The 14,781-nt window shown below is 42.0% G+C and overlaps 1 protein-coding gene across 3 annotated transcripts in view; it reads left to right on the top strand.

Moving 5' to 3' along the window:
* Positions 1-14,781, top strand: part of myo5aa (myosin VAa) — a 49,406-nt gene that overhangs the window by 26,414 nt on the left and 8,211 nt on the right. For 2 of the 3 annotated variants that reach the window (XM_062388402.1, XM_062388394.1), the window contains exons 14-30: positions 706-789; positions 3,399-3,554; positions 3,851-3,948; positions 4,267-4,353; positions 4,495-4,603; positions 4,742-4,953; positions 5,064-5,220; positions 5,321-5,560; positions 5,650-5,898; positions 7,099-7,192; positions 7,292-7,437; positions 7,840-7,953; positions 8,116-8,250; positions 8,437-8,493; positions 8,655-8,882; positions 11,009-11,109; positions 14,151-14,349. In XM_062388402.1, the coding sequence (XP_062244386.1) occupies positions 706-789; positions 3,399-3,554; positions 3,851-3,948; positions 4,267-4,353; positions 4,495-4,603; positions 4,742-4,953; positions 5,064-5,220; positions 5,321-5,560; positions 5,650-5,898; positions 7,099-7,192; positions 7,292-7,437; positions 7,840-7,953; positions 8,116-8,250; positions 8,437-8,493; positions 8,655-8,882; positions 11,009-11,109; positions 14,151-14,349 (2,466 nt within the window). Of the gene's footprint in view, positions 1-705; positions 790-3,398; positions 3,555-3,850; positions 3,949-4,266; positions 4,354-4,494; positions 4,604-4,741; positions 4,954-5,063; positions 5,221-5,320; positions 5,561-5,649; positions 5,899-7,098; positions 7,193-7,291; positions 7,438-7,839; positions 7,954-8,115; positions 8,251-8,436; positions 8,494-8,654; positions 8,883-11,008; positions 11,110-11,252; positions 11,310-12,930; positions 13,012-14,150; positions 14,350-14,781 lie in introns of all 3 variants that reach the window. The other variant, XM_062388411.1, reaches the window with a different exon arrangement.

The following is a 14,781-nucleotide window of genomic DNA, read 5'->3' as shown; positions in this document are numbered from 1 at the left end:
TGTTATTTATCATATCTATTTTTAGATCTTCACTGTAGAGTTACTCATAAACGGGTCAAGGACTAATGTTGGCTTTCCCAGGTGGTCTCTTCATAATCAAATTTGATCCAATGAAAAGATTTCTTTAGTTGTGTAGCGATTGATATATACATTATCTCAAAGCACTTTCCATAATAAGGTCGAGACCTTAAAAATTGCAGAGAAACCAACAGTTGATCTTTGTGTTTTAAAATAAAATGTATCAAGAGGTTTAGCAATGTCTAACCTCCCCCGCAGACCTCATCGTCTTTGTCTAGAAAACTGTCACCTCAATGAAAACATTGTTACCTCTGCCTAGGAGGTCATGTTTTCATCTTGGTTTGTTTGTTGGTCTTTCAATTTGCAGCATTACACAAAAAACACAGGACAGATTACTACCTAACCTGGGTCAGGAAAACATTACATTTTTGCGATGATCTGGATCAAGGGGCTGGAATTTCATTCCACTGTCTTTAACAAAGTGAGAGAGGGCTTTATTACATTTTCCAGATCTATAAAAGTCTAGTGACTATAAATGTAGTTTCACAATGGGACTGTTGGGCCTTGTATCATCTCTGCCAGTCATATGGATACAAGTTAAGGTTAACATTTTTAGAAGTGGAGTATCACTAACAAACAAGCAAAGCTAACATGTAACACAAGCTCTGCTGTGTTGTTGTCGAGCAGGTCGAGTACCAGTGTGACGGTTTCTTGGAGAAGAACAAGGACACTGTGAATGAAGAGCAGATCAACGTGCTGAAGGCCAGCAAGGTGAGGCGCACAAAAACTGACACACGTCTACTCTACATTACAGTGTAGAACTGAAGAGCAGGTCCTGACGAGGTAGCAGAGATACAAGTACTGTAAAGGATGAGTGAATGTTTCCATTGCGTCAAAAGAAGCCTGAATCTGTGGCACCTAGTCTCAAAAACACAACATTTGACCATACTTAAACTGAGGGATTAGGGAAGCAGCGCCCTCCACTGGCCAATTGGAGATTGTGTTGAATTCTGCAGTGAAAATGTATTCTCGTTCCAGATTTTCATCGATGTTTTTGTTTACAGATAAAAAGACAAAAGTGAACACACACACAAACACACACACAAAAATGCACATACAAATTAGGTCAATAGGTTAAACATGATCCATAGAGCACAACACACCATAACTTATTTAATGCTTTCACATGACGTGAAAAGATAATAATATTCCATAATTTAACATAAATACACTTTATATAGACTATACTACTATAGTCTATATCCGTTACATTCTCTCTGTACATTCCTGGGGAAAAATGCATGTGCAGATGCTGTTAAACATGTCAGATCAGATCTGACTCCACATCAGCATGTTGTTGGTCTTAGTCTTGGGTAAAATCCGGGGTCAAAAAGGGCCTAAGCCTTTTAAATCCTTGGTTTTAATTTTGGCTGCACACACACACACACACACACACACACACACACACACACACGTTAAGTGTGTTCCTTCAAAATACTCAGTGACCTTCGTCTGTTTTCTTATAGACTTCAACACGAGCAGAGCTGGGTAAGAGCTGAGATACTGTCTGCTCTAACCTCTAACACAACCCCTTAACACAAACACACACACACACACACACACAGAAACAAATACATGTAATCTGACTGTCGCCATGGAGATCAGTGGGACTCAAACGATTGTAATTAAATGGTTTCCTCTTCAGGAGATTTACATGTGAAGATAGTAATTCTTGTCAGACAAATATTTTAAACAAAAAACATTTAAATTCTTCTCCAGGCAATTATGATTCATGTGTTGTATTTGAAATTGGCTGAGCAGAATATCTCACAAAGGGGAAAAGTCTGAAGGGTAACACACAGATTCATTAATGTCATCATGTGTTGTCTGGATGCAACACTGTTCTATTTCACAGCACCGACCTGCATCAGCTCTCCACAGAGGACTTAGCTCTACAGTACTCTGACTCATTCTCTGTCTGCATCCAGGTGAAAACCCTGATAAACTGTTGACCTCCATCTTACAGGAGAATGCATAAAGCATTATTATTTCCCTGGATGCAAAATGATCTGTAAACGTTGACTAAATCACAGCAGAAACAATATCAGCCACTCTTGTGCAGTCGTGTTTCAATCAATGGCTTTGAATTCAGTTGAAATACTCCTCAAAGTGTTTTGAGTTGGATCTGATCAAAACTCATCATCCCATCATGCACTTCCCATCATTTGCCTGGTTTTATTTCCCTTTCAGATTGTGTACTCTGGCCTGTGATGGGGATTGTAATGATTTTGAACTTTTGGTTTTTGGTTTCTTTAACCTCTTTCTTTTATTGTCATTTTGTTTGTGTTGTCACTGTGTCTCCATATGTTGTCCATATATGTTTGTTTCTGTCCTCATCATGACAACCCTTCCCTGCCAGCAGAAGGTAAACAGAGGCGTTCTGATAACGCTGGGCTGTCTGTAGCTCTTCCTTCAGCTCCTTTTTTCTTTCCTCCTTCCTCGTCTCTTTTCCGGCACTGAGTTGAATCTCTTCTAACACCACTGAGGGGGTTTAGGTTGTGCGTGTGTGTGTGTGTTTTTGACTTTTGTTTGCTGCATGGGCAACACTAAAGGCACTCTGGGAGGAGAAAGGGGGATTGGATGTAATGGAAACGGACAAAGGAAGGAGGGATTCTTCATGTTTTCAGAGCGATGCTGAGAGCGAGCAGCACGTGAAAGCCTTTGTGGCTCTGGTCGTCCGGCTCAATGAAGGTGGAGAGAGAAGCAGCATGACGCCGCTCGGAGCACAGCGGGAGGACCTGAACCTGCACATAACACAGCATCCTCCTCATATAACCAGTGTTATATGGAACATGACTGACATGCTTTACTAAAGGCCATACATTCTACATAATAATATCTGTGTCATGACTTCATGGCTAAATGAAGCCATGCGGTCATATATGGCTACATCACAATGTCATATATGAAGAAAACATAACCTTTCATCATTTGAATTGGCTTCATATAACATAATAACAAGTGTCTGTGATTGAGTTGAATCAAAGCTAATCAACAAATCAAGTGACATCTACTCACTCATCATCTCTGTCGACTGTCAAACGGCATTTCAGCTGATTTCTGTGTGGAAATGTTGACGAAGTTACTCAAATCAATTTGTGTTTACACATTATTACTCAAAGTGTATGTTGAGTTTTATAAATTGAAGTAAATCCTCAATATGCTTTGCCTATATGGGCGACACAGTTACTACTGTACACATTTTTTGTCGTGTGATCAGAAGTAGTTGCTCTGAAGTTTATTTGAAATGCAACGTGCCTACAATGTGTAACGATGCCCTCAGCTGTTCTGTCTCTGACTGTATTTGTCGCTGTTCCCAGTTTGACCTGCTGGTGGAGCTGTTTCAGGACGAGGAGAAGGCAACAAGTCCCACTGGTCAGGTCGCTGGGACGGGAGGTCGCACCCGCCTCAGCATCAAACCTGACAAGGGTCGGGAGACGAGCAGCAAGGAGCACAAGAAGACTGTCGGCTGCCAGGTCAATCATCTCTCCACTGTTTTATGATTTAGATTGATGCTGTTGTGAAATTGACATGTCTGCTCACAGTGTAGAGACAGTGACGTTCTTGCCTCCAAGACCATGTTTACTGTTAGACCCCACTGTATTTATAGATCATAGAAGTTATATCAAAATCTGTTAATTTTGGTAACTCAAGTTTTAATCCAGTCCTAATCCACCATAAGCACTAACATCTATTAGCATTAAATGTTTTTTTTTATATTGATGATGATGATGTTGTTTGTGTTGATGATGGTGGGGTTCCTCTCTTGTAGTTTCGTAACTCTCTGCAAATGCTGATGGGGACTTTGAATGCAACCACTCCACATTACGTCCGCTGCATCAAACCCAACGACTTCAAGCTGGGCTTCACGTAAGTCTCCTCCCTTTTTCTGATGTATCTACACCCCCTTTTAATTTAAAAAGTAACACACAATCTCAGGTTAACTGTTATTCTGCAGTAGTATAATTTTATTATTTTGTCTCCAAATTTAAGCTTCCTCATATTCTCGGTTTAGATTTTAGATACTGGTTACCCTGTCATTATTGATTTAAATTGCAGTTTTGATAAATTGTTAAAATTACATATTTCCTGAGATTTTTGTTCCTACATTGTGCTCATTATTATTCACTATAATCTCAGTTGGAATTACCACAGGCCATATTGACTTTGATGATTTGCTGTCGACAGGTTTGATCCTAAACGTGCCGTGCAGCAGCTCCGAGCCTGTGGTGTCCTGGAAACCATCCGCATCTCTGCTGCAGGTTTCCCATCTAGGTACTGGCTCCGTGCATCCCAGAACACTGACGTTTCTCAGAGACGCCAATATATTAATCTATATACAGTGCCTTTGATAATGTCAGCCAGCGAAGTTATTTTCCTCTGTCTAAATTGTGTGTGTGTGTGTGTCTCTTACAGATGGACATACCAGGAGTTCTTCAGTCGTTACAGAGTGCTAATGAAGCAGAAGGACGTGCTTCAAGACAAAAAGTTGACCTGTAGAAATGTTCTGGAGAAACTAGTGGAGGTCAGACTGTGTTTCACTTTTCTTCATCAAATGAACAATTGAACATTTTCAGAATTATTATTGGTAGTGTTGTTGCTGTCTCTTTTCATCCATCAAACCTTTGTCTCAGCCCTGATCTCTGTTCATGTCTTCCCTCAGGACCAAGATAAATACCAGTTTGGTAAGACTAAGATCTTCTTCAGGGCTGGCCAGGTTGCATATCTTGAGAAGTTGAGGGCAGACAAGTTGCGTGTTGCCTGCATCCGCATCCAGAAAACCATCCGCTGCTGGCTGGCACGCAAGAAGTACCTGCGCAAGCGCAGCGCAGCAATCACCATCCAGAGGTTCACCAGAGGATACCAGGCACGCTGGTGAGTGCAAAGACATTAGAACCCTCTTTAACTGATGTACAAAAAGGCTCACATTTTTCAAATAAGTTTTCATGTGTTGATTGAGACTTGCATTTTTCGGCTCCACTCAGCCTGGCCAAGTTCATGCGTCGCACTCAGGCGGCCACCACCATCCAGAAGTACCAGAGGATGTGCATGGAGAGGAAACGCTACAGGCAGAAGCAGGCTGCTGCCCTGGCCATGCAGACGATCCTGAGAGGTTATATAGCCAGGCTGAAGTACCAGGCGGTAAGACACTTATCACACTAATCACTGCAAAACATAGCCCCACAGAATCTGCTGTAATTTCTCCCTGCCTCTCCTTCACTGGTTCTTTATGTGTCTATAGCTGGTGCGGGAGTACAAAGTGGTGATCATTCAGAAAATTGTTCGTGGCTGGCTGGCTCGGTGCTGGTACAAGCGCTGCCTCTACTCCATCGTCTACCTGCAGTGCTGCTTCCGCAGGATGAAGGCCAGGCGCCAGCTGAAGAAGCTGAAGATCGAGGCTCGCTCAGTGGAGCATTTCAAGAAGCTCAACAAAGGCATGGAGAACAAGATCATGCAGCTGCAGAGGAAGATTGACGCGCAGGTGAGAGTTTTGACATGATATCATTTTACTTTACATGATATCTTATCTATTTTTATTGATTAATTTGGTGTATTATATCTTCTATCCAGAGCAAGGATAATCTGTTGGTCATCGAAAAGCTCAACAGTCAGGAGGCCGCCTCCTCAGCAGAAAAGGAGAAAATGCGTACCGAGCTCAATCGGCTGCGGGGGGTGGACGAGGAGGCCAAGTCCAAAACCAAACAGGTGTCATCGCTGCAGGAGGAGTTGGAGCGGCTGAGGAAGGAGCTGAGCACGACGCAGCAGGAGAAGAAGACCATCGAGGACTGGGCTCAGACATACAGGAGCGAAATGGAGAAAGTAAGAAAGGATCCACATCTGTTACCTGTTCTTTTCCCTCTCCTCCATTTTCTCCTCATCTGAGAACAAGACAATTAGCTAATTTACTTGGAATAGAAACCTTTTTACTGGGAAATAGGGACTAGGATTTGAATTTTAAGGAAAAAATAACAAAAGAAGGGGCTTCTTTTCTCGAATCCCCTAGGTCAATCTTCCTGTCTGATTCCCATTACTCAGTTTTTCAGTTTAAGTGAGACTGTGAATGTCATATGACTGATTTAAAACAAAGCTCTATAGAAATGGCTCCTTATAATTAGAACCTCCTATAGTTTAGTGGAAATACACAACGTATCCCCAAATACTGTTATCTGTATATGGATATTGGCACCAGAGGAAAACGGTTTTCCCCCAATGTAGGAGGCAGAACGAACCAGGGGGAGAATGGCCCATTGTGAACACAGTGGGGAGAGTTCCCCCGGGTCAGGTGAGCACAGGAGATAGAGTAGTGTGTTAGTTAGGTAGCAAATCAACTGTGTGTGGTCTTTGTATTTCTTAAGCTTTGTTTTTTTGTAGCATTCTTCTTCTTTTTCAAACACCCAAACTACCAATCATCAAAATTGTGCACTTGGATTATTTTATGTTTTTTTCCTGATCTGTATGAGCTACAGTGTTTTTTTCAAAACCAGATGAAACTCAGCGATATTGTGTCAAATTCAAAAGATAAAAGGGATGCACTGAATTATCCAACAACTAAAGTACATACTCCATCTTGGGACATGTTAATATAACTCATACTTTGAGTGTGGTATTTCCACTTCATCACTGCAGTAAACAGAGCCAGTCTCTAAAAAGGTATTGAAACAACTAAGAAATGAATTTTCTCTGTGGGGGAATCACTAGCTGGAAAAGACGCCTCAACTGCAGGTGGCGCTGTTGGCTCGTTGGGCTAGGAGTAGGCGCTGGGCGGGTGGAGTTGCATTTAATTCAGGTTAAGGTCATTAGGGGAATGTTTTCCTGATAAACCCTTTACATGTGTAATTTTGAAGAAAGAAGAGTTGTAGGGGGTCTGATAAGATGCAGATTCAGTGATGTGTTAGATGATAGATGTGGGAAATAACCAGATCAGACAGTAGGTCTGGAATGGATGTAAGATGATTTTAATGTTCAGCACTGTCATTGGTTTACACAAGACCTGATTTAAGGATGGCTTGTGTGTTTTAGATGGTCTCGGAGCTGAAGGATCAGAATGGTTTGCTGAAGAAGGAGAAGGACGACTTGAACAGGTCGATTCAGGAACAGAGTCAGCAGATGACAGGTATCACATCACCAAATTAATCATACAGGCCGTCACGTGTCATGCAGAAACGTTTTAACATGTGAAAAAACGTTTCTTCTTCTGCTTTTGTCTCATCAGAGAAAATGGCTCGTGTGATAGCAGAGCAGACCCAGCAGCTGGAGACGGACCTGAACGAGGAGCGATCTCGCTACCAGAATCTGCTGACAGAGCACCGCCGCATCGAGGAGAAATACGACGACCTGAAGGAGAGGACTCTGGCCTCGGTTAGAGACGCACACTCAAACTGTCACTATATAGGAGAGGTTGACCTTATTCATGTGCACACTCACACATAGTTGTGCACCTTTCATGCTACTCTGCTTGCGAACACTTAAATGGAGAAGGGCCTGATTTAGTGGGAGCTTCACTAAATAACCTGCCACGGTGAATTGGTCTTGTTTGTAAATGTGCCCTTATGTGTTGATAGTACTGAAATGACTGTGAAAACAAATTCCGCCCCAGGGACAATACAGTCTACGTCTGAAATAGACAATACATTGACACAGCAAATGTTCTGAATGTGTGTGATGGATAGCAATAGATTGATATATTCAATGCACCAGAGAGAACTGTCTAGTTAATTTACTCTGAATGATCTAAAGTGTTGATTCTCTCTCTATATGAAGAACGCTTCCAAGCCTGGCCACAGGAGAACAGATTCCACCCACAGCAGCAACGAATCAGAGTACACCTACAACTCAGAGTACGCCGAATTGGAGGAAGGTTCCCGTGCCGCCGAAGTAAGTGTTGGAATTAAATACAGTCACATTTAATAAGAGGAAAAATTACAGGGACATTCAAATGAAACACAGTGTAGGTCACACTGTCCTGAACCAGAACTTTGGTGTTTGTTAAAACTTTCTACTGAACAAATGCTCTCCTGATGTTTCCTTGTCTTGCAGGATGTGACACGAGGAATAGATACCTCACTGACACTCAAGCTGCAGAAACGTCTCACAGAACTGGAGCAGGAAAAGCAGTCGCTGCGTAACGAACTGGAAAACAAAGAGGACCAGTTCCAGCGGGCTAGAGCGAGGGTACAGAGCTCCGATATGTATCACTTTACTAACAACTTATATAGCTGTCAATGTCATGTGCTTCATTCTAGTGTGTGAACCCCTTGGTAAAGGACTGTAAACATGTAGTGATACCAAGATAGTAGCATCAGATGTAATTGATATGATTCAGGTTTACTCATCACCATGGTTTTTGCTGTGTTTCAGGATGATGTTGAGTTTAAAAAGGCTCGAGGGGCAGAGCTGGAGTACGAGTCGCTCAAGGTAAGTGGTCAGAGCAGGGTGAAGTAGAAATGCATCAACAATAATGCGCTGTTCATCTGATCTACATCCATTTCAGCTTATTCCGAAGCTAGGCAAGTTCAGAACGCCTCATTCTCCCACCTTTTATTACGACTGTAACCCTGACTCTTTTCACCTCTCAGCGCCAGGAGCTGGAGTCAGAGAACAAGAAACTTAAACATAATCTTGCGGAGATGAGACAAAGCCTGCTGGGTAATGCTGCCACAAACTCCGGGGCCCCGGGCTCCCCTGCTTACAAGGTGCTGCTGGATCAGCTCAACTCCTCCTGTGAGGAGCTGGATGTCCGAAAGGAGGAGGTTCTGATCCTTCGCTCGCAGCTGGTCAGCCAGAAGGAGGCCATGCACCACAAGGTAAATACGGCATTCCATTTCCTTTGTCCTTTCATATGTTAGTGTTCAGCCTGTAATCATCCACATGTAACCAAACATGTTGGTTCTTCTTAAGTTACATGGTGCCACTGTTTTCTTCACAAGGAGTCATACCAGTGTGTTTACAGTAGACGTTGGTGGATGAATGCTGCTTGTTTACAGCCACCTTCTCACATGTGTATGTTTCACATCAGTCAGTCTGCTTGCCTGTTTGTCTGTATCCCAAAAAGGTCACAAAGAAATTAGTCTGAAAACTTTCCTGGACTAAAAATCAGTTTTATTGCATTTTTGAATAAAAAAACGGTTCTATTTAATAAAAACTGTTATGTTGTGTTCATGTTGTCCAGGGAAATTTCCTAACTTCATTGAGACCAATGAAAATCAAAACATGTTTTGACATTTGAACGATACTGAGAGCTCTTCAGTTAACAGAAATCACATTAACGTTGTTCATAAAGTGTTGCAAATATTTTCACTTTATCCTCACTGTGTCTAACTCACCTGTCTCCACCTTCTCTCCTCCATCCACGCCTCCCCACAGGATGAGAAGGTAGAGTTCACAAACTGCATCCTGCATGAATGTCTGACACTTTCCCATCACGTGTGTATGTTTATAAAGACTCCTTAGGCAAGAAATCTGATCCAACAGAATCAGTTTAGTTACCAAACCAGATTTATCAACTGAAGGATCAATGTACAGATTGCTCAAGTGCAACTCTGACCAGCACTACCAAAGACATGATATCTGTGGCTGAATTATCCTGTATTCACTGTTTAGTGGTGGATATTCACATTTTACATTGGCTTCAACTTAATACTAAAGTTTCTGCTGGGTTCTAGCTGAGGTACAGGAAAACAATATCAACTGTAAAGTTGAGATTTAAATGTCAGCATTATGAAATTAAAAACAGGAATTTATTTAATTCTCAAGGTAGAATGAAAAAACTTTCTCCTCTACCCTTGTCCACACTTTATTCCTGTTTTAATTTTCTGAAAAGAAAGAGGTAAACACCTGTTCTCTGTGAGGAATCACTAACTCACTTTGACGTAAAAAGAGACATTTTGGAGAAAGTATTAACCACAAAGAATTTAATCTGAACATAATGTTCAAAACCCCTTGATGAAATCATGGGAATTACCATTTTTAACAATTTTCAATGGGACCAAGACAGAACAGTGTGCGGAACAGACATTAATGTGAAACACAAACTCAACAAACCCTGTAGTCCTGGTGAAGACACAAAATCACAGAAAAATAGTCAGTTGCTCTGACACCAGATCAGCCGTTACATGCAGACTGTGTCGTCCCCTGGATGAAGGTTGATTGTCTTAACTGTCTCGCCTTTGTCCCTTTCAATGCATGTATAGACTACTTGCATTTGTTCACTGGCTATTTCTGTATTTTTTCATATATTTATTTCAACACATTGATTCCTATATTTCTGTATTTCTACATTAACGTATCTGTTTATTTTTTATTTGGTAGTTTAGTTCTCGGTACAGAGATTGATGATGGCACAAAATAAAAGCGCTCAAAGATTTTCTACTAGCACATGACAGTCATTTTAAATGACATCCTGTTAAGGAAATGTGAAGATCTTGACTTCATATCAAACTGTCAAACAGGTTCTACCTACACTGCTCTGTCACTGCAACACAAAACTATTAGCACATGTAAGTTATCAGCTGATCCTCTGCTCTACAAGCTGTGTCCTGAAAGCTATAAAAAGAGGGGGCGCTGTGATGTTCGCCCAGATAGACAGCGGGCGCTGAGCTGACATTTGATTTCCTGTCACTGTATGAGCCCGAGGCTCTGACTGGCTCATGACTCTCAGGGTGAAAGGACACTCGTAGCCAGCAGGTACAATGATGCTGGCAGGGAGTCGTTTACACCACATGCTGACTGCTCACAGCGATATACTGACTCCCTCGTCTTCTTTCATACACCTAACCTGTATGGAAGTGATGAGGATGATGATTGGTGGTGGTTCATGATGCAGCTTCACAAGCAGCTGTAGCATCGTTGTTTCTCTTGTTTATTCCTCTTTCCTTGTCATAACTTCTACTAATGTCTCCACTAACTTCTCTCTCTCTCGTCTTTGTTCTAGGAGACCATGACAGAGCCGTCTGTCTATGTCGAGGACGTGTCTAAGCTGAAAGATGCTGATGAAATCAAACAAGCTTATGTTGGCCTCAAAGACACCAACAGGTACTTTATTACAGCCAGTAGACCTCTGAGTCCATTTTACTTGTGTTCTGTTCGTTAACCAGGCCCCAGTGTAACTACGGTGTCTGAGTGGTGCATGTATACGTGTGTGTATGTGTTTGTGAACCCCTCTCTGTCCTGTGCAGATCTCCTAGGTTCATGCGTAAGCCGCTGGAAGTCAGTGACCTCCTGAGTAGGCTCAGGTAACAGAGGAGACGTGGCCTATGCACCATGGAACAGAGCATGCATGGCCACGCTTTCGCTCAACTGGGTTTAGAAACGTTGACGAATGACTGATATTACTGAAGCTGAAGCAGCTGATGCCACAGTGTAGTGCTGATGAAAGCTTGGGTGGCTTTGCGTGGAGTTTCTACCCTAACGGCATGAAGAAGTGTCTAACAGCTCCAGCTCCAGTTCAGTTTAGAATTACTTGTGCTTTAATAAAAGGTTGACTGGTTTCACTGCAGTCAAGGAATGTGAATTTAACATTTGAGTCAAGTTTGCAGGTTTGCATGTTGTTTCATAGTTCGGCGTTGACAAAGGCAGAGTCTCTTACCGGGGGATCAGACTCAAAACAGTTTCTGGTTTACCTCTGAACAATGCTACCAGCTGCAGCAGCTTGAATCTGCCTTTGGAAATGTTGCAGAACTCTGGAATCACAGTGCAGTAGTTAGAAAATGTCGAGCATGAAAGCATGGAGGCAACAGAGCTGAAAGGGATTCAACTGTCGGTTCTAGTTTAACATGTCACACAGTGAAATCCTCACACACTGAATGTGCACCAGGTTTCATTCAGTTGTAGTAGGCCGCTTGTCTCAGATCTTTGGAATAAGTTTGGCATGAACAGTGCATGAAATAATCCTCTTACTGTTTATTTGTGTTTTTTTAATGTTTGTCAGAGCAGAGATGTGAAGCACTGCCAGCCACCTGCCACACACACACATTATCCTGGCATTTAATTTAATACACATATTACTGATATAACTACAGCAGGTAATTAACAATGGACCATTAGACCAATGTGAACAGTGTTCTTTAGTAACAAAAACTCGTTGATAACTAGAATGGCCCTCAGTAGGGGAATACCTCACACCCAGCAGTCCAAATCTCACACACTCATAGGTTAGCAGTTCCCTAAATGTACCAGAGAATTCCCTGGGAATTCAGTGAACTTCACGTTCATGTTCTTCACATTGTTAAAGTAAGTGTTCCGGATCTGCTGCAAAGTTTTATGGATTCTTTCCTGACCAATACCACATTCTTCCACCAAGTTCAGAGGAAATCCATTCTGTAGTTTTTGTGTAATCTCATAAACAACCCTAACGGACACAACACAGCTTCCCCAAGTGATGTGCTGAGCATCTCTGCGTTTATTCCTCTGCTTCTCCCATGCTGTTCTTTTTGTTGCTTGTGACCTTTTTTTGTTCAAACACTGACACAAGTTCAGTCGGCATCATCTCAAAAAACCATGAACTAACTCACTCACTCAGTGACACACTGGTATAAAGTAGAGCTTAGTGTATAGTAGCAATACACATCAGACTACAAATACACGATTGGTGCAATTAAACAATCTGTTGGTATCAAGGTTATTAAAATATAATGATCACTTGTCAAACAAACTCCTATTACAAACAGATTCACATCACAGATTCATAGAAAGGTTATACCTTAGATGGGCCTGCACACACACACACACACTAACACACGTCTCATTAATGTGGGAATATTCTCGTCTCCTTCATCGTCTCCCCTATCCCCGACATCCCACACTTTATTTTTGTCTTTGTGTTGTTCACGTTGCTTTGTGTTGTGTGTCGGTCAGATCCGCTGCTCCAGACTTCCATAAGCTGAATGAGGACGGAGAGCTGTGGCTGGTTAATCAGGGTTTAAAGGAGACCATCAGGTGTTGCTGTGTTTCAAACACAAGTGTGACCTTTGAGCATGACATGTTTTGGATGACTGCTGTTTCTCTTCACTTCAATATGTTCTATTTATTTTGTCCAGCTGCACTGTTGGCCATTTTTGGAAAATGCATTAGATTGTTGAACCTCAAGAGTCTTATCTACTAATCCAAACATTTTACAGATTTGGAAGCAAAATCCACACAGCCATTATTTTATACTTAGTGGCTATAATAACAGTGATCGAAAACTTGTGTGTTTCAAAATTATAAATTATTACTAATCTATGAATTAGTAGCGGTCCCTACAAAGGTAGACAACAAGGTTTTTGGCACAACACACCTGTATAGGACGAAACCAGGTTGTGCACAATACACATTTAATCAGAAAATCTAGATTTGTACATTGCATTTATACAATGAGATAAGAGTTTGTCTTCGTCCTGTTACTAACCTTGTTTTACTCACTTATAAAATGAGCCCCTTTTAAATGTTATAGCACCATGTACCTTAGTATTCCCTGTAGCTTGCTTTACACAGTGTTTGCAATGTTAATACTTGAATGTTGTTCTCGTCTTTGGATGCTAGAAGTGGATTTGCCCACCGATTGGTTGTTTTTTATCACTAACAGTTTACCGTCTTCAGATAGAGTGGTAAAAACCCAGAGATTTATTACAAACTCTATTAGAGTGACATTTGATAGCACACGATCTTCAGATGTGTGGTTTATACTGATCAGTTCAACTTGTAAAGAGTGTGAATGTTAAAGACTGCACAGAATAAAGTAAGTGTTCAGAGAGGCTGCGCTCTGGGCTTCTGGACCTGTCTGCACAACATGCTGCTGTCATGCATCACTGTGGTGAAATCCTCCTCTCTCACTGTTTGCTAATATTTTTCCCTCTTCTCTCATGTATCTCTCTTGTCATTCCCTCTTCTTTCTTCCCTTCATTGTGCATACCTATCTGTCCTCATCCTCAAACCCACTTCTCCTCATCCTCTCATTTACCACATTCCTCCTCCTTCTCATCATCTACCTTCTCATTCCTTGTCTTGTGTGGTGCACACTGGGCCTCCTCCTCCCTCTCCTTTCTTCTTCTGCTCTCCTCCATGGTCTCATCTCCACCCCAAAACTTACCTCCCAGGTTACTGGAGCACCAGCTGCAGACTCAGCGGAGAGGTCACGATAATGAGGTGGAGTCGTTGCGCGGCGAGCTGCAGAATGTCAAGGAGGAGAACAATCGTCAGCAGCAGCTCTTGGCCCAGAACCTCCAACTGCCTCCGGAGGCCCGAATCGAAGCCAGCCTGCAGCACGAGATCACCCGGCTCACCAACGAGAACCTGGTACGCTGCCACACAAACACACAGATACTCGCAGGCTGAGGAGGAGCAACTTCAATTGGTTTAAAGTGCACGTCACTAAGAGTTGTAGCATAGAGGATATGTTCAAATATAAACGTCAGAGACACAACAGTGAGACCTCATGCCTCATGTAAGAAATCAGATGCAAAACAAGATGATTTCATACCTGGATTTGAGGTTATAATAAACTTACCCTCAGGGGGTAACACAGTTGTTTGGAAGCATTGGTTGTAGACCCACATAGCTGATATGACTATACCGTTTGTGTCCCTATGTGTTTCTTTGTCAACAAAATGGCCGCAGCAGGCTATTGACACGCCAAAATGATCTCCAAAACCTTAAGCTAGCTAACATTAGCTAACGATGAGGTAGCATAGCTAAGTTATACTACCTATCAATAGCTAGCTAGTAAAC

Source organism: Platichthys flesus, chromosome 1 (genome assembly GCF_949316205.1).
Source record: "Platichthys flesus chromosome 1, fPlaFle2.1, whole genome shotgun sequence".
Taxonomy (NCBI): Eukaryota; Metazoa; Chordata; class Actinopteri; order Pleuronectiformes; family Pleuronectidae; genus Platichthys; species Platichthys flesus.
Note: the sequence above shows the minus strand (reverse complement) of the source record. Positions and strands in the feature narration are given on the sequence as shown.